Source organism: Corvus hawaiiensis, chromosome 4, assembly GCF_020740725.1.
Source record: "Corvus hawaiiensis isolate bCorHaw1 chromosome 4, bCorHaw1.pri.cur, whole genome shotgun sequence".
Classification (NCBI taxonomy): domain Eukaryota; kingdom Metazoa; phylum Chordata; class Aves; order Passeriformes; family Corvidae; genus Corvus; species Corvus hawaiiensis.
In genome coordinates, this window is record NC_063216.1 from 55,833,389 (window position 1) to 55,850,432 (window position 17,044).

Sequence of the window (17,044 nt, forward strand, 5' to 3'; positions counted from 1 at the left end):
CTGGAGATAGACCTTCAAGAGGAGGAGTGGAGTTCTCCTTAGCCACATACCCCAGCTGCCAACGCTGACTTTCTGTTCTGCTCCACCTGCCAACTGACAGCACGCAGCCGGCTACAAACACGCTTTAAAACACGTCCCTGTTTGTCCCAATCACAACAGAAAGGGAATGCCTTCTGCACTTGCTTTCTGGGTGGAGAGATGCTACAAAGTCCCAAAAGCAGGCTGGATATATTTCCCAACGCTTTTTTTTCTTTGCGGGCTACAGCTGGATCAGCTCCCCACAGGCTCAAAACCTGCGGGTTTTTCCAGTCTTTTATGGCTACCAGAAGCTCACCAGCTGCCTTGGCTTTCTGCACAGACCTCTACCCAAATAAAGGTACAAGCAAGACCATATGCCAAGATCATTAGTACAGATTTTTATTTAACAGGAACTGTGAGGTAGAGAGATAGGAAAAAGACAAGCAGAGGTAGGGAGAGAAGGGAAAGACTGAGAAACTGGATAAACACCAGAAATATCACCACCCCATATGTTCCAATAATGGCCTGTTGGTTCTCGTCTTGTTGGTGGTTGCAGTCCTGTTGCTGTGGTGGTTGCAGACTGTATCCATCAAGTGGGGAGGAAAGAGTCCACAAAACACCAGGTCCATGGAGTTTATATTATGCTGAGTCTAGGTGGAAACGTCCCCTGTAATTCCCATGGATGACGTATTACTGGATCATGGGACATTCCATGAGTCATTGACATCTTCTAAGATGTTGCAGCTGTCTCTTACCCAGTATAGTTCAATCAATCATGGCCCATCAGCCGAGAGGAATACCTTGATCCTGTGGTACTTCAGAGGGGAGTTTTCACAGCTGAGTCACTATGTAAGGGAAGACATTGGCATGGTAAGAAGGACTATCCCACTTTGCAGGATTTGCCTCTTATCAGCCTCTTCCCTTATCTGGAACCTGGTTGGCAGCCTCAGGTGTGCACACCCACCTGCACCAGGGAGGCCACTCTGTGCATCACTAGCCAAGCACCCAGCCAATTGTTTGAGCCAGTCCAGTCTCTTGCAGCACCTGGGCAGTTACTGCAAATGGTCGAGTGTCTGAGTCATTCATCAGCAGCAGGCCAGTCTCTCACAGGGGGACAGGCAAGGTGCATCTGTGAGCAGAGGAGAGCTCTGGAGAGTTCTATGAGCAGGGAAGGGGTGGAAAGCAATGTCAAGAAGGGGAACAATAAAACAAAGCCATGTCCTAGATTGCAAAGTTTATTAAATATCAAATTCAATTAAATACAGTGTAATAGCTTCACAAAAATGTATTCTTATAAAGAGTGTCACAGCAGCCTTCAATGCTTTTCTCACTCCCTGTTAAGTCCTTGAAATACCTGGTAAAACCCTAAAATTCTTTCAGTCTTGATTCATCTCAGTACAATCATTCTCACTTTTCCAGATCTGGGACTTTGTTCTATACTGGTGTTCCATGCTGGTGACTTTTGCCGATGGGAACTGACAACTCACATCTTAATTAAAAACTGCTAACTCCCTGAAATAAGTGAAACTGCTTATATGGTTGCTATCAATTTTCCACCACATCTGTGCTACTGACACCATATCATCAGCTGCTAGCAGCAACAAAGAGATTGGCTATCCTATCACACAAGTTCTGGAGAGTACTGAGGAAAGTTGATAATATTAATGTTCCTTTCTTCCCCCCTCCCACTGGAAGTGTTTTCAGGTGTACCACAGGTGTTGATGCAAGAGCTGCAAAAGTCTGAAGCTGCAATTTTTAATACAGAAATCAACACCATAAGAGGTACTGAGTTTGAATATCCCTCATGATATTCAAGTGTATTGTGACAGTGATTGATCATGAGGCCAGGTTGCCCATGGAGGCTTTGGAATCTCCATTCCTGAAGGAATTCAAAAGCCAATACAGATCTGGGAAAATAGCTAAAGGTGGTCCTCCTGGAGCAGGAGGGCTGGAACAAATAGCCTCCAGAGGTCCCTTCCAACCTCACTCATTCTGTGATACAAAATAAACATACCAAAAAGACCATGAAACAAGTCTTAGCACTACTATACAGAGTCATTTTAAATCTACATCGCATAAAGTGACAACAATATGAAGTGCCCTTTTCTCCAGCTTTAACACCACTATAAGTTAATTAGCAGAAATTAGTCACTGCATCAGGACTGAAGCACTGGGCTCAAAGCACATCAAATGATGTCCTAAGCATTGAAGTAACACTGAAGAACTTACAAACATTTTGAGTGAAAGGATTAAACAGAACAAAGGGAATGCTTTTGTTAAAACACAGAACATGAGTGGAGCAACATAATGAAGCTACTGTAATAGGAAACATTTCTGACAGTTTTGTCAAGCTCAAGAATCCAGATAAGCCAATCTCCTGGTCAGAAAAAATGGATGTGGTTCTTACTATGAGTGCAAAAGAAGCCAGCTATGCAGAAAAAACCCCAACAGATGAGTGCACTGGGCTTGACATCCATTTAATAGACTTAGAGTTTATATTCAGACTGCAACGAACATGTTTTTACATCTGAACCAGGGAAAAGGGAAACTATAGATGCTCTGTAAAAACAAAGTATGTCCAGAGCCTTTCCATAGCATTTCTGTCAAATAATGTAATTTTTGGTTAAAACATCACGGTATTCCTCTATTGCTCTGCTAAGGGGATCCTGGTCCACATGAAGGTTTTTTGAAGATCCAGCACATCCAGTTTCAAGTTCAGCAGTGGCTGGGGGGAAAAGGAGACAAGATTCCTTATGTTACTTTTACAGCAGACAGGGAGAAATAAGGCACTATAAGAAGATTTGACTTAACTTGATAGTCTGCAGTCCTGAACGAGACTTTAAAATTTCCAAGGACACATAACAAGGGAAGAGCTGGGCACAAAGGAAGGAACACATTTTGTGCACATTTGCTTATCAGTCAACAGCATTTCTAAACTCAGTGACAGACATTCCGGAGGCTACACACCAAACATCTTCCAGGACTCTCCACACATGACTCCAGTGGCCCTTAACAGTGCTTCTTAACATAGCCCCTGCAGAGCTCTTCAAGCTGAAGTCTTTGCTTTCCTTAAACGTTGAAAGCAGTGCTTTATTGGAACACTACTCCTACATAGCTGCAGCAGTCCCTGCAAAGCAGTGACTCTGGAGGACCAACTGTCATGAAACAGGTGGATTTCCTCTTTGGACGCCTGGCCTCAAATTATAGAGCGCATTTTATGCTCCGTGTTGCAAGCATTGAACTCGTGCTTGCCTAAACACTACTGAACAATCTCTTCCTAAAGAAAGGCTGTCTTTGGTCCCTGATCATGTTCTTCTTACTTATTCAAAACAACACTGCAACACTTAAGCTACAAAGACAAGCCATGCATCATAGCAGGAAAAATCAAGATCTAACAGCAGAGAATGTGTTTGGTATGGTTTAGTACTGAATGCAGTTCATGTACAGGGAAGAAGGGATGGCTGAAGTCTATAAAGAGCTCTAAAAATCTGGGGGCTTCTTTGATGTTTTTGCTGGAGATGAGCTCTAGCAAAGGGCAACTTCATCTTAAGCCAAGTGTTTCCGTGTGGGGCAGTGGGTGAATTTTCTTTTTGCTTGGTTTTTTCTAGGCAAGTGCATAACATTCTATGCAATATTTTGGGAAGCAGGAATTTTTCCCACTCAAGTCTAAACTAGAAAGCTAGCAGAACAAAATCTCAGTGCCTTGCAGAGGAAGTTGAAAATAATGGCTTGAAAGCTGTCGAGACTTAGAAACAGTCACCTTTTTCCTTAAGAACATTCCTAATGTAATGACACATTACCTTCTTTGAGTTCCTTAGTGATTTTTTCATCCAGTTCCTGTTGTACCTAGAATTATACATGAAATATACAGTTAAGATATAATATGACCCAAATGTTACTGCTAAAACTCCTGAAACATTCTTACACCCCACAGAGAATGTGATAAAACCTAAAAATAGCATCCCAAATGGAGATGATGGTCTGTGATGGCCGAGAAGAAGAAGCCAAAGGCCTTGGACCACATGAGCTATGTGGAAAGGCTGAGAGAGCTGTGACTGTTTCTCTCCTGGAGCAGACAAAGCTCAGGCGACCTTGTCTGTGTGTATTAACTACCTGATGGGTGGAGTAAAAGAGATGGAGCCAAGCTCTTCCCAGTGGTGCCAAAAGAACAAATGCCCCCAAGCCTCAAGGGTTTTTGAAGCGTGGACAGGCAGCAGTAAAATCCTGGGGAGAAGAGAAGCCCTAGAACATGAAATGAGACACTGGTAGCAGAAGGAAGCAGGAAATCTCAAGCCTAGACCAAAAGACAACCTAAAGCAGGACTAATCCTAAGCACAGCCGTAGTAGTGGAGGTGCTGGAAGCAAGCACTCTCCCTGGTTTATGAAGCCTTCACAATGACCAGAAGGTCCACAGGACCCTCCGCAACACGTGCGGATGAATGAAGAGAAGAAGAAGGTCTTGTTTGCCTCTTATTTATTCCAGGAACCTTTTTGTGATTCTCATCCCCACCCAAGGAAAAAGAAATAGGTGGAAATAAAGCCACCACATGGACTTCTCTGAAAAAGAATGAAAAGGCCTTTGAATGAAAATACACCTTTGAGGACTCTGACAGTTTCTCCACTGCTCTCCTGCCCCCCAGCCCTCTGGAGAAGGCATCACAGCCTAAACCTCCTCAGCAGGTACCTCTCAGTGCTTAGCTCTTCAGGCAGTACCATACTGGGTCACTTGCAGCAGTCACCATCTCAGTAATTCTGTTTCACAAAGTGATGTTGGCTTACTACTTACCCACACAGCTTCTTGAGCACAGAGTAAGTTGGATCCTCTAAGACTCCATGAGATGATACTCAGAGTCTAGGAACTCAACTTCAGAGCAGTACTGCCACTCCACACACAACTGCTGTTGCTACCCAGAACTTTCTGACTGTCAGAAAGGCAAGGGGGGTAAAGAGCCTTCTCCTCTAGTTTAACCAAGTTCCCGTAGAACAGATGAAATCCATACATACGGTGCCACCTTACACAAGCTGAAGTACCACAGAAGCCGTGACTTCACAAATGCATAAAGCACAGAAGTATTCAGCAGCAGTCACTCTTTCACTCACCAGCTTTAGGCCAATGTGAATGCATCAGTTTGAATAAGAATGCATCAGTTTGAATCAAAACCTAACAGCATAAATAGACAAACCACTTCCAGTAGCACCCAAGGTTAAACAGTACGGGCTACAAACCTTGTCATGTATGTGGCTGCAGAGGAGAGAGAGAAGAATTTTGATTAAGGAGCTGAAGAAGAAAGAAAAACAGCCTTAAGCTTAAAGGTCTTCAGGGAGACACAAGAACATGGCCTACACGTGCATGAGGCAAGGGAAAAAAGCTCACAACAGAAAGACCCCTAAAGTACAAGAGGGCAGTTGGAAAATGAAACCAGAAAAGGAACAGAAATTGAGAGAGAGCGTAGGGAGCCAACATTCCCTTTCTCACATCATGTAGGGAAACTGGTTTCATAAATCCACCCATTCACGCTGGTTGCAGGCAGCAGAGTTCACTATTCTCTTCTGTGTCAAGACATACATTTGCAGCAGCCTTTGGCACAGCTGTTAGGATTGAAGCTTGACAGTTTGTAAATATAACAACTGGCCTTGAGTCCCTAAATCTTCTTGCAACATTTGCAGCAGACAGACATTCCCTGCCTTGGGCTACGCACTAAGGCCCCAGCTTCCAAATTCTGGTACACACACCACTAACAGTACTTCCTATTTATGAGCTGGAGAGGGAAGACAGGTCTTAAGACTTTCCTGAATACACTGAACATTGAGGTACTTGAGGCTACAGGCGATGCTGTGACAATTAGTCTCCGTTCCCTAACTGGTGATTTCAGAAAGATGTATCACAACAGAATGTGTGGCTCAGTTTAGTAAGAGGGAGGATAAATTGACAGCAGGAAATCTGAGTCCCAGACAGCAGCCTTCTGCTTTAATTGAGAGCAATCTGGCATGCTGAGATTTCCAGCTTTCTCTTGAAGAGTACCTGGTTGAAATGGTAAGATGTAGATAAGTTTTCTGTGGATATAGCAGTTGTTTGACTCACCCTTATTCTAGGAAGAAGACTTCAGAGTTTGATACGGTATTAAAGTTCAAAGGGAATCCTAAGAAGACAAACTGTGTATAGTGAGAGTGAATTATCCTCTGCTCCTCTGATGACAACAAACCAGAAGTCTCCATAGGTTGTAATCAAGAGCAGAGAACGTCAGGGGACTAAGTCTTACCAACAAAACTGCACTAGGAAGGAAAAATGTTGGTATAGAAGAAAGCCCCAAAATGAAGAAGCAAATCCTCTCTGGACATCAGTAATTGAGGACTGGGAAAATGTCATACATAACTGTTCAACAACTTCCTTGAGAGTATGCTCAAAGCTGTGAGAACACATGCTCTGGACAGAAACTCTATGGGTGCTACTGAAGTCAGGACACTGAGTGGGAAGAGTATCATCATTCTCAGATCTAGTGCAGACTTGTCTTGGAATCAGCTCAAATATTTTTCACAAGGGGGTTTGGAAGCATTTTTCACAAAACACTGAAGAAGCCTATATAGCAATTTGAACTATACATTTATTAGAGGCTGTATAAAACAATGAGCCATGAAATAGCCTGGAGAGATATTTAATTTCTGTAATACACTTAATGGAAGGCAGTAAACCCCTGAGGGTGTCTGTCTTGATACTGACAAAACTTTGAGATTCACAGAGAGTTCCAATGTCTTCTGGAAAGTGAAAATGGAAAGTACTGCCTGAAAACTGTTGCTGTCATTCAGTTTTAAGAAGCAGTAAGTATTCCCACTTTCCTTCCCTTCACTGTTTTCCTCATTCTTCTCCAAAAAAGGCACAACTGTGAAGCCTTTCCTTTTAACCTAAGGCAGCTTTTTTGCCTAGAAGAGGAATGGTTTCCTGTGGGGCATGCCCAGCCCCTGCCCTGGAGGGTTCTCTGCTGAGATAAAAGATTTCGCAAATGCCCAGCAGGACTCCCTGGAAAGGCAACCACTTCTTTGGTCACAGCGAGAAAAGACAGACCCACAATCCTTTAGGAGACCCTATGCAGATCCTTCATAACCCATTGGTCCTCACCCATCCCCTGCATCCCTATAAAAGCTAAGCCCTCTGCCCCTGTGGGATAGAGAGAGCTCTCGTCCCTGGCTTTCCCCTTCGCCGGAGGGGGACCAACAATAAAGCTCCTTTCGTGCGGAACCAGCCACACGAGCCTCTCGTCTCTCTCTCTGGTCTGGCTTGGCCTGGAGGCTGCCCTGCAGAGCTGAGCTGGGATCACGAGCTGACAATCACTAAAGAGCTGACAGCCTCTGCAAGGGCCCTCCTGCCATCAGCTGAGGGAAGACACTGGGCCTCAGGAAGGCGATTCCTTTCGGGACCGTCTCTCTGGACCGGTCACCTCTTCCTGGGTCAGAGCCACTGACCCCACCACCATCTGTAATAGTTTCCTCTCTTGCCTTTTTCTTAACATCGTGCTCCCATCTCTCTCTGTCCTTTCTTTCCCTCTCTTGTTCTGTGCTCCCTACCCCTCCTGGTCTCCTCTTTATTTCCATTTTCCAGTGGGTCCCTGAATTTTCCTTCCTTTCTAGTGCTTGCATGCAGAATAGCCCCTGCAGATGCTACAGTACTAATGACATCAAGAGTTCTCCCAGTAATGCCTGTCCACCTCTCTGCTCTCAAAAGAGTGTTCACAGCTACATAGAGAAGTTCATCTCTGTAACTGCCACAGCTATGCATTTCCTACGCTGCTTTGGTCCCTTTTGTTCTCTTGACTTTCTTTTCTTAAAACAGGTGCTGTATGTAGACACATGGTTTAAATGGGTTCTTTCCAGCAAGAGGGGACCACCAAACTGAGATGGACTTAAAAGTGAACAAATACTTCTCATATTCCCTTGACAACAAAATACAATGACTCAACAGAGAAGCTTGGCCATGCCTTAATCCCACGTTAAGTGGGTCTCCCACTGATTACAACTATTGGTGTGGGGTTTTCACATCTCATGGTATAATGTTCAGCATTCTGTGAGGGATGTGCTATAACGCTGACAGCTAATTACAGGGCATACTTGGACCAGAGGTATTGCAGAGGCTGCAGCACTGCTGCAAAATCAGAAAGCTGTGAAGACTTGCCAAGGAGTAGGTAATTTTACTGTTTCATGAAATAACACATGGCAGGAACTACAAGAACAAATGTCTCCTATGTGTAGTATGTGTCCTACACTGAAATATAAAGAGCAAAGTTATGCCATCCCAGTCATATCACCTATTTGGAAGCATCCTTTTGTTGGTATCAACATACTAAAGCAAGTTCTCTGAAGAAACTGCTGGAGTCAAGATCAAGGAAGAAGAAAAAAGGTGTCTCAGAGATGTCTGATTGGATTTGTCACTCAACGTGATGTTAGCCATTTTAAACAGCAGGTTAGCAAAACCATACATTGGAATTTCATGCTGAGCTTAGCTGGGAACTCTCTATGCACCAGTATTCCTTGTCACAGTTTCTCTTGTAAAAGAATGTCATGACACAGTTCATTGCTTTGACTTAAATACTTTATGGCCTTTGACCCTCTTGAAATTTTTTACAACCCTGATGACCAAAAGTCTTCAGCCTTACAACGCACAGCTGTGCGCTGTTCTGAGGATTAGCAGTTGCTTTGGCCTATAGACAAGATGGCATGGAACAATAAATGGATTCTAACTTCAGACTAAAAAGGAGAACCTTGCATACAGCTACTCTTCAGCAGCAGTTGAGAACAGTATTTCAAACTGCTTACCTTGGCCACAAAGGCTGCAACCCTGTTTCTTGAGGATAATGTGTTCTCACTTTGCCTTAGGAAGCTTCCTCCTAGACTGAGACTTCTGTTCAGTCCCAAATTGTTGCCAAGATGTCCGAGTGCAGTTGAATACAGAACTGGAGTTGCAGCCAGACCTCCGCTAACAATGCTGCTTGTGATTAAAGATTTGCTTTTATGGCGCTCCCGGAGGAGCTTAGCGTTGGCTTCTTCAAGTCTCTCATTAGCTCTGAAACATTTGGAAGCACACAAAGGGTTACCCAAAGTTACCCTCCAACTCTTCACTGTTATTGGACTTCTGAGATTAAGAGCCTCCCAAAATAGCACATCATTTGACCTGAGCTTGTTTGGAGGGCCTGTTTCTAAGAAGTCACACAAGGTACAAGGAGCAGCAAGTGTTACCCATGCTTAGGACTGCTCAGCATGAGGGCCTGAAAGCCTTCTGTGAAAGCCATGTGTTTACACAGCTTCTTCTGGAAGGTACATCACATCCCTAATAAGTCTGGGCTGGCCCCCCCTTCCCAAGGAAAGCTCAAAGCTCAGAGCCTTGTGAGCCTTTTGGCTTCTGCTAAAATAGAAGCCAAAAAATATAATTTCTATTTTTTTTTCACAGAATGGAAATCTGTTCTCTAAGAGGTCTGCCCTTATTCTATAAAGGACATGAAATTCATTTTTTCTGTTCTACAGAGGAGGAGATTATAGAGACTGGCAAAAAAAGCTGCCAGTTAAAACAGCATTGACGCGAACAGTATCCTGTTAATGCCATGAGCAGTGGTGTTTCTGCTGAAACATTAAAGAGAAATGAAGGCCTGCTGAATGGGAAGGGTCTTAAGATACTTTTCCCCATAAACATGCCATCATAGGCTTTCACACATAATGCCGGCCAGGTGCAGAAGAAGAATTAGCAAGAAATATGCATGAGGAAAAAGGAGTCTCTTATTAGCAGTCCAAAAAAAGCACAGACTTACCTTTCCAGTTTCTTTCCTAGGCATCGTCTAGTTTTCACTTCCTCCAGGTACAGGTCCTTGTACTTTTCCACTTCTGCCTGTGCACATTCTTTTGGAGAAGTACTCTCTTGTTGGGCATTTTTTATCTTGTCCAATTCACATTCAAGATCTCTAATTCTGTCTTTTAGCTGGTTTCTCAGTGAAGCATGATGACTGGCTCTGATGTGTTCTAGTCTGTCCTGGGAGGCTGCCTGTGCCTGAAGGAGGTAGTGCACCTTCAACCACCACAAAGAACAAGAGACCTCTCCCCACCTGTCAATTGCATGTACCCAGTTTCAAGGGCCCAGCTGGGCTCAGAGAAGTGGCTGTGCCTCTTCACTGCCATCAGCAATCAAGGCAGAACCCTGGAGCTACCACCAGGGTAAGTAATTCTTTTCTCTCAGGAAGAAGCCCAAATTTGTACTGCTATTGAAAGCTACCAATGAAAGGGCACTATCTCTGTCGGACAGGGCATGGAGAACAGGATTCCACAAAGGCATTAGCAGGATGCCTCACCTCCTCTCCATCTCCACACCTGCAACTTCAGTCACTTCTTTCCTGAGCACTCTCCCCCCTCCAAGGACAAAGCCAGACCTGTAGGTCTGCCCATGACAGCTGGAAGGTGCAAAACCCCTTCAAGCACGAACAGTGAGAAAAGCAGACCAGCGGACAGAGATAGCCCCAGGCACTGCAAAATGGAAATCTACCTTGGGAAGGCTCCTGATTTAGGGACCTGCTGGCACATCACACACCATGAGAGCACTCCTGCCCAACCATATTCCCATCTCCCACTGCCCTTCGGCACAGGCACAAGGACAGCGCTAACACACAGAATCAAGCACCCAAAGCCAGACACTTAAAAAATGATAGCCACAACCAAAGTCTCCATAGTCTCCATAGAGATACACATCAGAAAGTCACTCACTTGCAAAAACAGATTGACTTCTTGTAGTTTTTGTCTTATTTCTTGGCCTGCTCGTTCATCAACCTCTCTTTTATACTGTTCTATTTGGTTGTGATCCACCATGTTAGTCTGCAAGTGATGTTGGAGTTTTGCCACCTCTTCTTTCAGCTGGCATTTGCTCTTCTCCAGTTTTTCACAGTTCCCATGCAGGGTAGACAGCTCTTCTCGCAAATCTCGATTTTGTGCTTCTAGCTGCATGCTTTTTTTAGACTCTGTGTCCAGTTGCTGGGAAAGTTCAGCAACCTGTACACAGGGAAAAAAAAAGAAACCCAGAGGGATGTAAAGGCAGTGAATTCTGTTGAAATTGCTGAAGAGGTTTTCCATGGAGCCTGTATTTATCATCTGCATACTCAATATCAGAAACTAAGTGTAACCAGGCTCTTCTTTTCCAACAAGATCAGCCTTCACATCGTTTGTGAGAGGATGGGAACCTGAGGAATCCTTTTGCAGTTCTTCATGCAAAAACACTGTAAGCTTCTGGACTAAAAATGAGTCAGTGCAAAGGCAGTAACTGATTCTGCAATGAGGCCTTCTAAAGCCAAGCGCAGCTCTGAAAGGCGGCTTCTCTAGCAACGAATCTGAGTGCCGAGCGGAGGAGTGTATCAAGGTTACATGCTACTACTGAACAGCCAGAGCAGCCTCAAAAACATCTCTGGCAACAATACTGCTGGGTCCCCATGCCAAGATGGGCTGAAACAGCTACCTGTGAAGAGTAAGTTACAGCACTTCTCCTATGTCACCTCTCCTCTTCGTACCCTGCACAGCAACAACGCTCTTCAGAAAAGGAAAGTCTCAACTGCCTCTGGCTGAACTCGTGCCTGAGACAGGGCTCAAGGGTTCTTCTTGCTGTGCGAGCAACAGCAGCGTTCCTCTCCTCTCTTCCAGAGGAGGAATCCGTCTGTCAGGCCTAGGTGATGCTGCCACAGCCTCACACTGCAGCCGGGCCAGGGCTGAGGCCCGCTGCTCTCAGCCCTGACCCTCACCCATGGGTGTGATGTCCTGGTAGGACGGCAGAACTGCCCATCCCTAAGGCCCGGCCGGGAGATCTGCACTCTTGGCTGACCCTGCCTGCTGTCACGGGACCTGTTCTGCTCCTCTTGGTGAGCGCCTGCGGGATGGCTCCCTGGCCCGTGAGGTCACGGACCCTGCCAGCCTTGCTGCCACTCTTGGCTTGCCCTTCCTCTGCAGGACAGTCTGCCCTTCCTGTGCCATTGCAGATGCTGCTTTGCACTTCAGGATTGCATCTTTACCCGTAATGACAACTACATCAGTATTAGTTATAGTCACCTCCTTCTCTAACAGTAGAAAATCATTGAGAAAGGTCAATCAAATCCAAAATACAGCCAAGGAAAAAAGGCATCAACACGACAAGAAATACAAGAAAAGCTTCACACAGGTTTGAAAAGAAAACACCACAAGCAAACCTCAAATTAAGCAGAGCTCACCTTTGTTCTCAATCTATCAACTTCACTGACCATTTCAGAATATCTGCTCTTCATTTCTCCCTTCAAATTAAGCTGTGACTCCACTTCTCTCTCCTCATACATCCTTATTTTCTTCGTTGCTCTACTGAGAAGTCTCTTCAACCTAAACAGCAAATCAGTTCATAAAACAATGAAACATGGGAATAAGCAACCTTTTCCATATGCTCTCAAGTAAGGAGTGCACACACAGCTGTCTTCATCTTTAACATTGTCATGGGTTAGCCACTACAAACATACTTGATAGTACCAGGAATTGCTGAGAAAAAACCCGCTTTTCGTGTGCCACCAATCACCTGGAGCATCCAAATTTCCGCTGAAAAGATGAATAGAAGACCTCCTTCCCCAGCCCTGAAGAACTGCAGGGCAACCTGGATTAGCAATTCCTTTTGCAGCTGTAAGTAAGTATAGCCTCATGCACAGACGTACCTTGAGGGACTAACATGAGACTACTACTTGTTCACAGAGTACATATACCTATTCCTAAAGTTCAATAAAACTGGACTTCTATTCAGGGATATCTCTTCACCATATCAAAAAGCCATACCTCTTGAAGTCTTTCTGCAGTTCTAAGTTTCTTCTCATTTCTTGGTCCAGACGGAGTTCAACTGGGCGTTTCAACTCTACCAGTTTCTTCACTTTCTTTCTTTCACTCTCACACTTTCAAAACAGAAAAGACACATGACACACATAAAACGTAAGAACAATTGCTGGGTGCAATATATGTCTCTAGCATTCTCCACAGAGAAGCTGCAGTTCATCTTCATCTGTTAGCCAAGTTCCACTTTAAGTTTCACAGCAAACAGGCCAGTATTGAAGAACAAAACCAGATGCCTCCACTGAAATGAAGGTGGAAAAGATGCTGGACTACTTTCAGGAGTTCTCAACTCATAGCAAGGATTATGTAGGTATGCTTATCATGGGAGAATACAGATCAATCTACAGCTTTTACAGGATCTTTACTGACCAGCAGGCAGAGGAATTTGATCTTTGGGAATTTTTCAACATCTTACTCCCTTCTGCCATTACCTCCACCTCTTCTTTGTGGCTATTTACCTATGCCGTATTTCCTTTGCACTTCCTTTACTCCTCTATGGAAGAGGAGGGAAAGACTGCCCCTTTGAAACTGTCAGCTATTTCTTGTTTCCCAAGTACTAGTTCATTTCCCCAGAATTCCTTCACTATGTTTTTCTGCAAGGCTTTTAAGCATCCACTATCCGGAAAACATGCTGCTGCTCCTTCATGCACTGCACTGGAAAAACTTCAACCCTGCCCAGAAAACAAGGGGTCAGAAGATGGCCAGAAGGAATCCAACAGAGAACTGGGGAACTGCAGCCCTGCTTGGTGTGCTTAACTGATGCAAACCATACTGGGAACTCTTTCAAACAGAATCACTCCAGAATTACGCAAGATACCCAGACAGCTTTCATTTGCTTCCTGGATGATCCACAAATCCCAACCCCAATCCACAATCCCAATCCCATCCAGAGCTTGGATGGCAGGGGTAATAAAAAAATGCTCTTTACATAAGAACTTGACCAAAAGGTTAACATGGTTCTCCCAAGTACTGCCTTAGGTCTCTGGAGAATTTTCTGGATTTACCTGCTCAAAGAGATCTGCCTTTTCCCTGTCAAGTTGAGCAACACGCTCCTCGAGGTTGGATCTTGACTTAAATTGCTCTTCCCACATGTTCTGCAAGTCCTTTGATGTCAGAGCCAGCACATTCTGCTTTTGTACCTGTAAAAGCAACAGTGTCAGAAGAAGAAACTAAGGTGACCATAAAGAAAACACTGCAATAGAAAGTTGTAACTTAAATGGAAACTCCTCTCCCCAGCAAAGGTCTGTGGTTAATGTAAATGTGGAATGTAAAACACGGCTTGGGAAACATAACTAAAAAGAGAAATTGAAGATGTAAAAACAATGAATGCTATGGGGTGACGAGATGAGGTTGCAGCTTTGGGGAATAACAAACATACAAAACAATACAAACAAAACATACAAAATTACCCTGCAGCTTTCTTCCAAAGGTTCTCCAGAATTCATTACATACTTTATAATGTAACAATTTCTAGTGCCCACCACAGAAAATACCCTACCCTCATGACTTCAGTAAGAGCTGCACATCTCTTGAGAGCAAGAAAATGTTTTGAAATTGACAATGGTATTGATGGTTCTACCTAAAGGGACAAAGACTTGCCTAAAGGATGCATTTGAGTTGAACAGAACTTGCTGATTCAGTTCAAGTATGAAGACTGAAAGTTGACTAGATGCTTTTAGTGGCATCTTTTAAGGAAAAAAAAAAGAAAATTACAGAAGCAAAAAAGGTAAAAAGAGATGTCTACTGGCTACAAAAAGTCACAAAACACTTAGCACAAAGTCTTAGATAAGAAGAATCCTTAGGGTGCATGACTTTCTCAAGTGTCCTTACAGAGGAGGTAAAACACTGGGTCTTACGACAAAAATTGACATGGCCTCAAGACAAGCTCTGACAAAACTGCAAAGATAATACAGATCTCTCAAGTCTGGTCTCCTCTCTCAGCTTTCAACCACGGATCTCCAGATGTCCACAACATCCACTCTATCAGTCCTCTGCTATGGTTTAACCCTGGTAGGCAGCTAAGCATTACACAACCACTTACTCCCTGCCCGTGGGATGGGGAAGAGAATTCATCAGATGAATCACACTGATGAACACAAGTATCTTGCACACCACAACACAGATACAAACCACAGCAGCACAGAAATGAGGAAATTTACAGCCTTTTCCCTTGAGGGTGCCTTGCCCTAAAACCAGATGGGTATTTAACAGCTGTGTGCTTACACAGCCCACATGATCTTTTCATCAATTACCTACACAAAAAATTCAAAGACTAAAGCAGTCATTCACAGAAGCTTGTCATGTACCTGTTTGTGGTGGTCTTCTGCAGCTGCCTGTGCTGTCTGTAAGCTCGTTATCAAGTCTTCCAGGCGGTTATGAACCTATAGAAGCATTACAAGAAGCAAGAAGGCACACCATGACTTTCTAGATTGAAGTTACACCTCACTGACAAAAATAAGTATTACATAGAACCTCTTCACCTCTTTATTCCTACACTACTTACATCCAACCAACAATGATCAAAATGGCCTTAGTTTGATGCCACTGTAAAATTGTTAGCAATCATCATCTCTGCCATGTGGCACAGAGAGAGAGAGAAAAGACCATTAGGGATACAAAGAATCTTCAGTGAAAACAGGCAGGAGTAGCTTTTCTCATCCCCAGTACCCTTGAAAATCATGCCCTATTAATCAAAGTGGAAGGATTTGTGACTGCCTTCCCACTTCTCTTGACAATATCAGTACATCACAAAGTTCAACTATCACATGTAGTGATTTTCAAAATACCTTCAGCTATAACTGAGAACTACAGTCGTAACAAGAACCCTAAGCCACTGGCCACAACACAAATACAACAACAACAAAATCTCTTAATTCAGGCCAGAGAGCTAAAATTAACTGCTGTGTAGCAGTGGTAAATTCCAAGGCTCACACTGAGTTTTGCAGATACCACAGGCAGTCCTCTTCACTGTTTCATGAGAACAAACACACAGCAAGTAGCCAAAGGAAAAGCAATTCTGCACAGCAAAAGCTCTGGGATGTGTAATTTTTGTTTCAGTCTGATGATGTCAGCCAGGTCTCTGGCACAAAGGGCTTGTCATCAATATACCCTGTGGAATTTCCACAAGTTAACTTAATGAACACCTTAAATGAAAGACATTGCAGTCCCCAGAGAAGCATCTGACATTATGAAGGGTCTAAAGCAGACAGTAGTTACACCACAGTATTGCTTTCAAATCCTTACCTTTTAGAGTGTTTGACTTGCTATAGCACAGGAAAACTTTCAAAACCAGATGGCTGGGAAGTAGAGCAGGCTGCTTTTTGAGCAGCATCTATTCAGAAAAATGCAAGAATGAGCTCCCCTAGGCTCTCCAGGAAAACCTCATCTTAAAATTTTCCCACAGAAATAGGTAACTAGGCTCAGGAGTCTCCAAAAGGGGAAATTTGTGAGCAGCTTACTGAGGCAGAGGCTTGCAGGTCTCTCTGAAGGGCTTCAATCCTGTTGCTTTGTTGCTGGACAGTGGCTTCCAATCTGGTGTTTTCAATTTCAAGGCTTAAAAAGAAATACAGAAATACAGGTCTTACTATAAAAATCTGCCAGAGCACCAATTCCAAAAGAACAGTGCAAAATATGCAAAATCAAGAGCATCCTTCAAAATCATAATAATTTGCTGTGATGCAACAAGGCTAAGTATCTATCCAGTGTTTTCCACCCAATCCCTGCAAGCAACAGACACCTTGCCCCACTGTGTTGTTCTCTTACTGTTGCACATGTTCTTCCAGTTGTTTTATAGTAGTGTTAGTCTCAGAAGATGCCAACAGCTGGTCCTGCAGTTTCTGGGCAGAAGCTGTTGCTTCTCTTTCCTTCTTATCCAAGGCAATCTTCAAGTCATTAATACAACACTCTGACTGAAGAAACTTTTGTTCCATCTCCCGCAACTGTAAAATCACAGGAAGAATCCACAGTCGTCAGGTGAGCTTTTGTACAGAGTCAGCTGCTGCCGGAGGATTCACGTGCTGCATGTAGCTGCCCATAGATACTGGAATCTCTGCCCAAAGAACTGTAATCATCTCAAGTACCTTCACAGCTTTGCTTCTACTAGCAAATGAACACAAGCTGTGTTACTTCCTCATCTTCTACAGTGGCCTCTCCCATCCCTCCACGGACTTCCTAG

The 17,044-nt window shown here is 43.9% G+C and overlaps 1 protein-coding gene across 11 annotated transcripts in view; it reads right to left on the minus strand.

The window, feature by feature from the left end:
- Positions 1-393: 393 nt before the first annotated feature.
- The window catches only part of LOC125324445 (ankyrin repeat domain-containing protein 26-like), a 54,105-nt gene continuing 37,454 nt past the window's right edge, over positions 394-17,044 (minus strand). For 9 of the 11 annotated variants that reach the window (XM_048300305.1, XM_048300304.1, XM_048300302.1 and 6 more), the window contains 11 exons: positions 16,633-16,808; positions 16,329-16,422; positions 15,177-15,251; positions 13,875-14,009; positions 12,820-12,932; positions 12,237-12,378; positions 10,753-11,034; positions 9,810-10,045; positions 8,824-9,070; positions 3,819-3,864; positions 1,238-2,743 (listed from right to left, as the gene is read on the minus strand). In XM_048300305.1, coding sequence (XP_048156262.1) covers positions 2,622-2,743; positions 3,819-3,864; positions 8,824-9,070; positions 9,810-10,045; positions 10,753-11,034; positions 12,237-12,378; positions 12,820-12,932; positions 13,875-14,009; positions 15,177-15,251; positions 16,329-16,422; positions 16,633-16,808 — 1,668 coding nt within the window. In that variant the 3' untranslated portion in view covers positions 1,238-2,621. Of the gene's footprint in view, positions 1,177-1,237; positions 2,744-3,818; positions 3,865-8,823; positions 9,071-9,809; positions 10,046-10,752; positions 11,035-12,236; positions 12,379-12,819; positions 12,933-13,874; positions 14,010-15,176; positions 15,252-16,113; positions 16,202-16,328; positions 16,423-16,632; positions 16,809-17,044 lie in introns of those variants that run through there. The other 2 variants (XM_048300303.1, XM_048300312.1) reach the window with 2 other exon arrangements.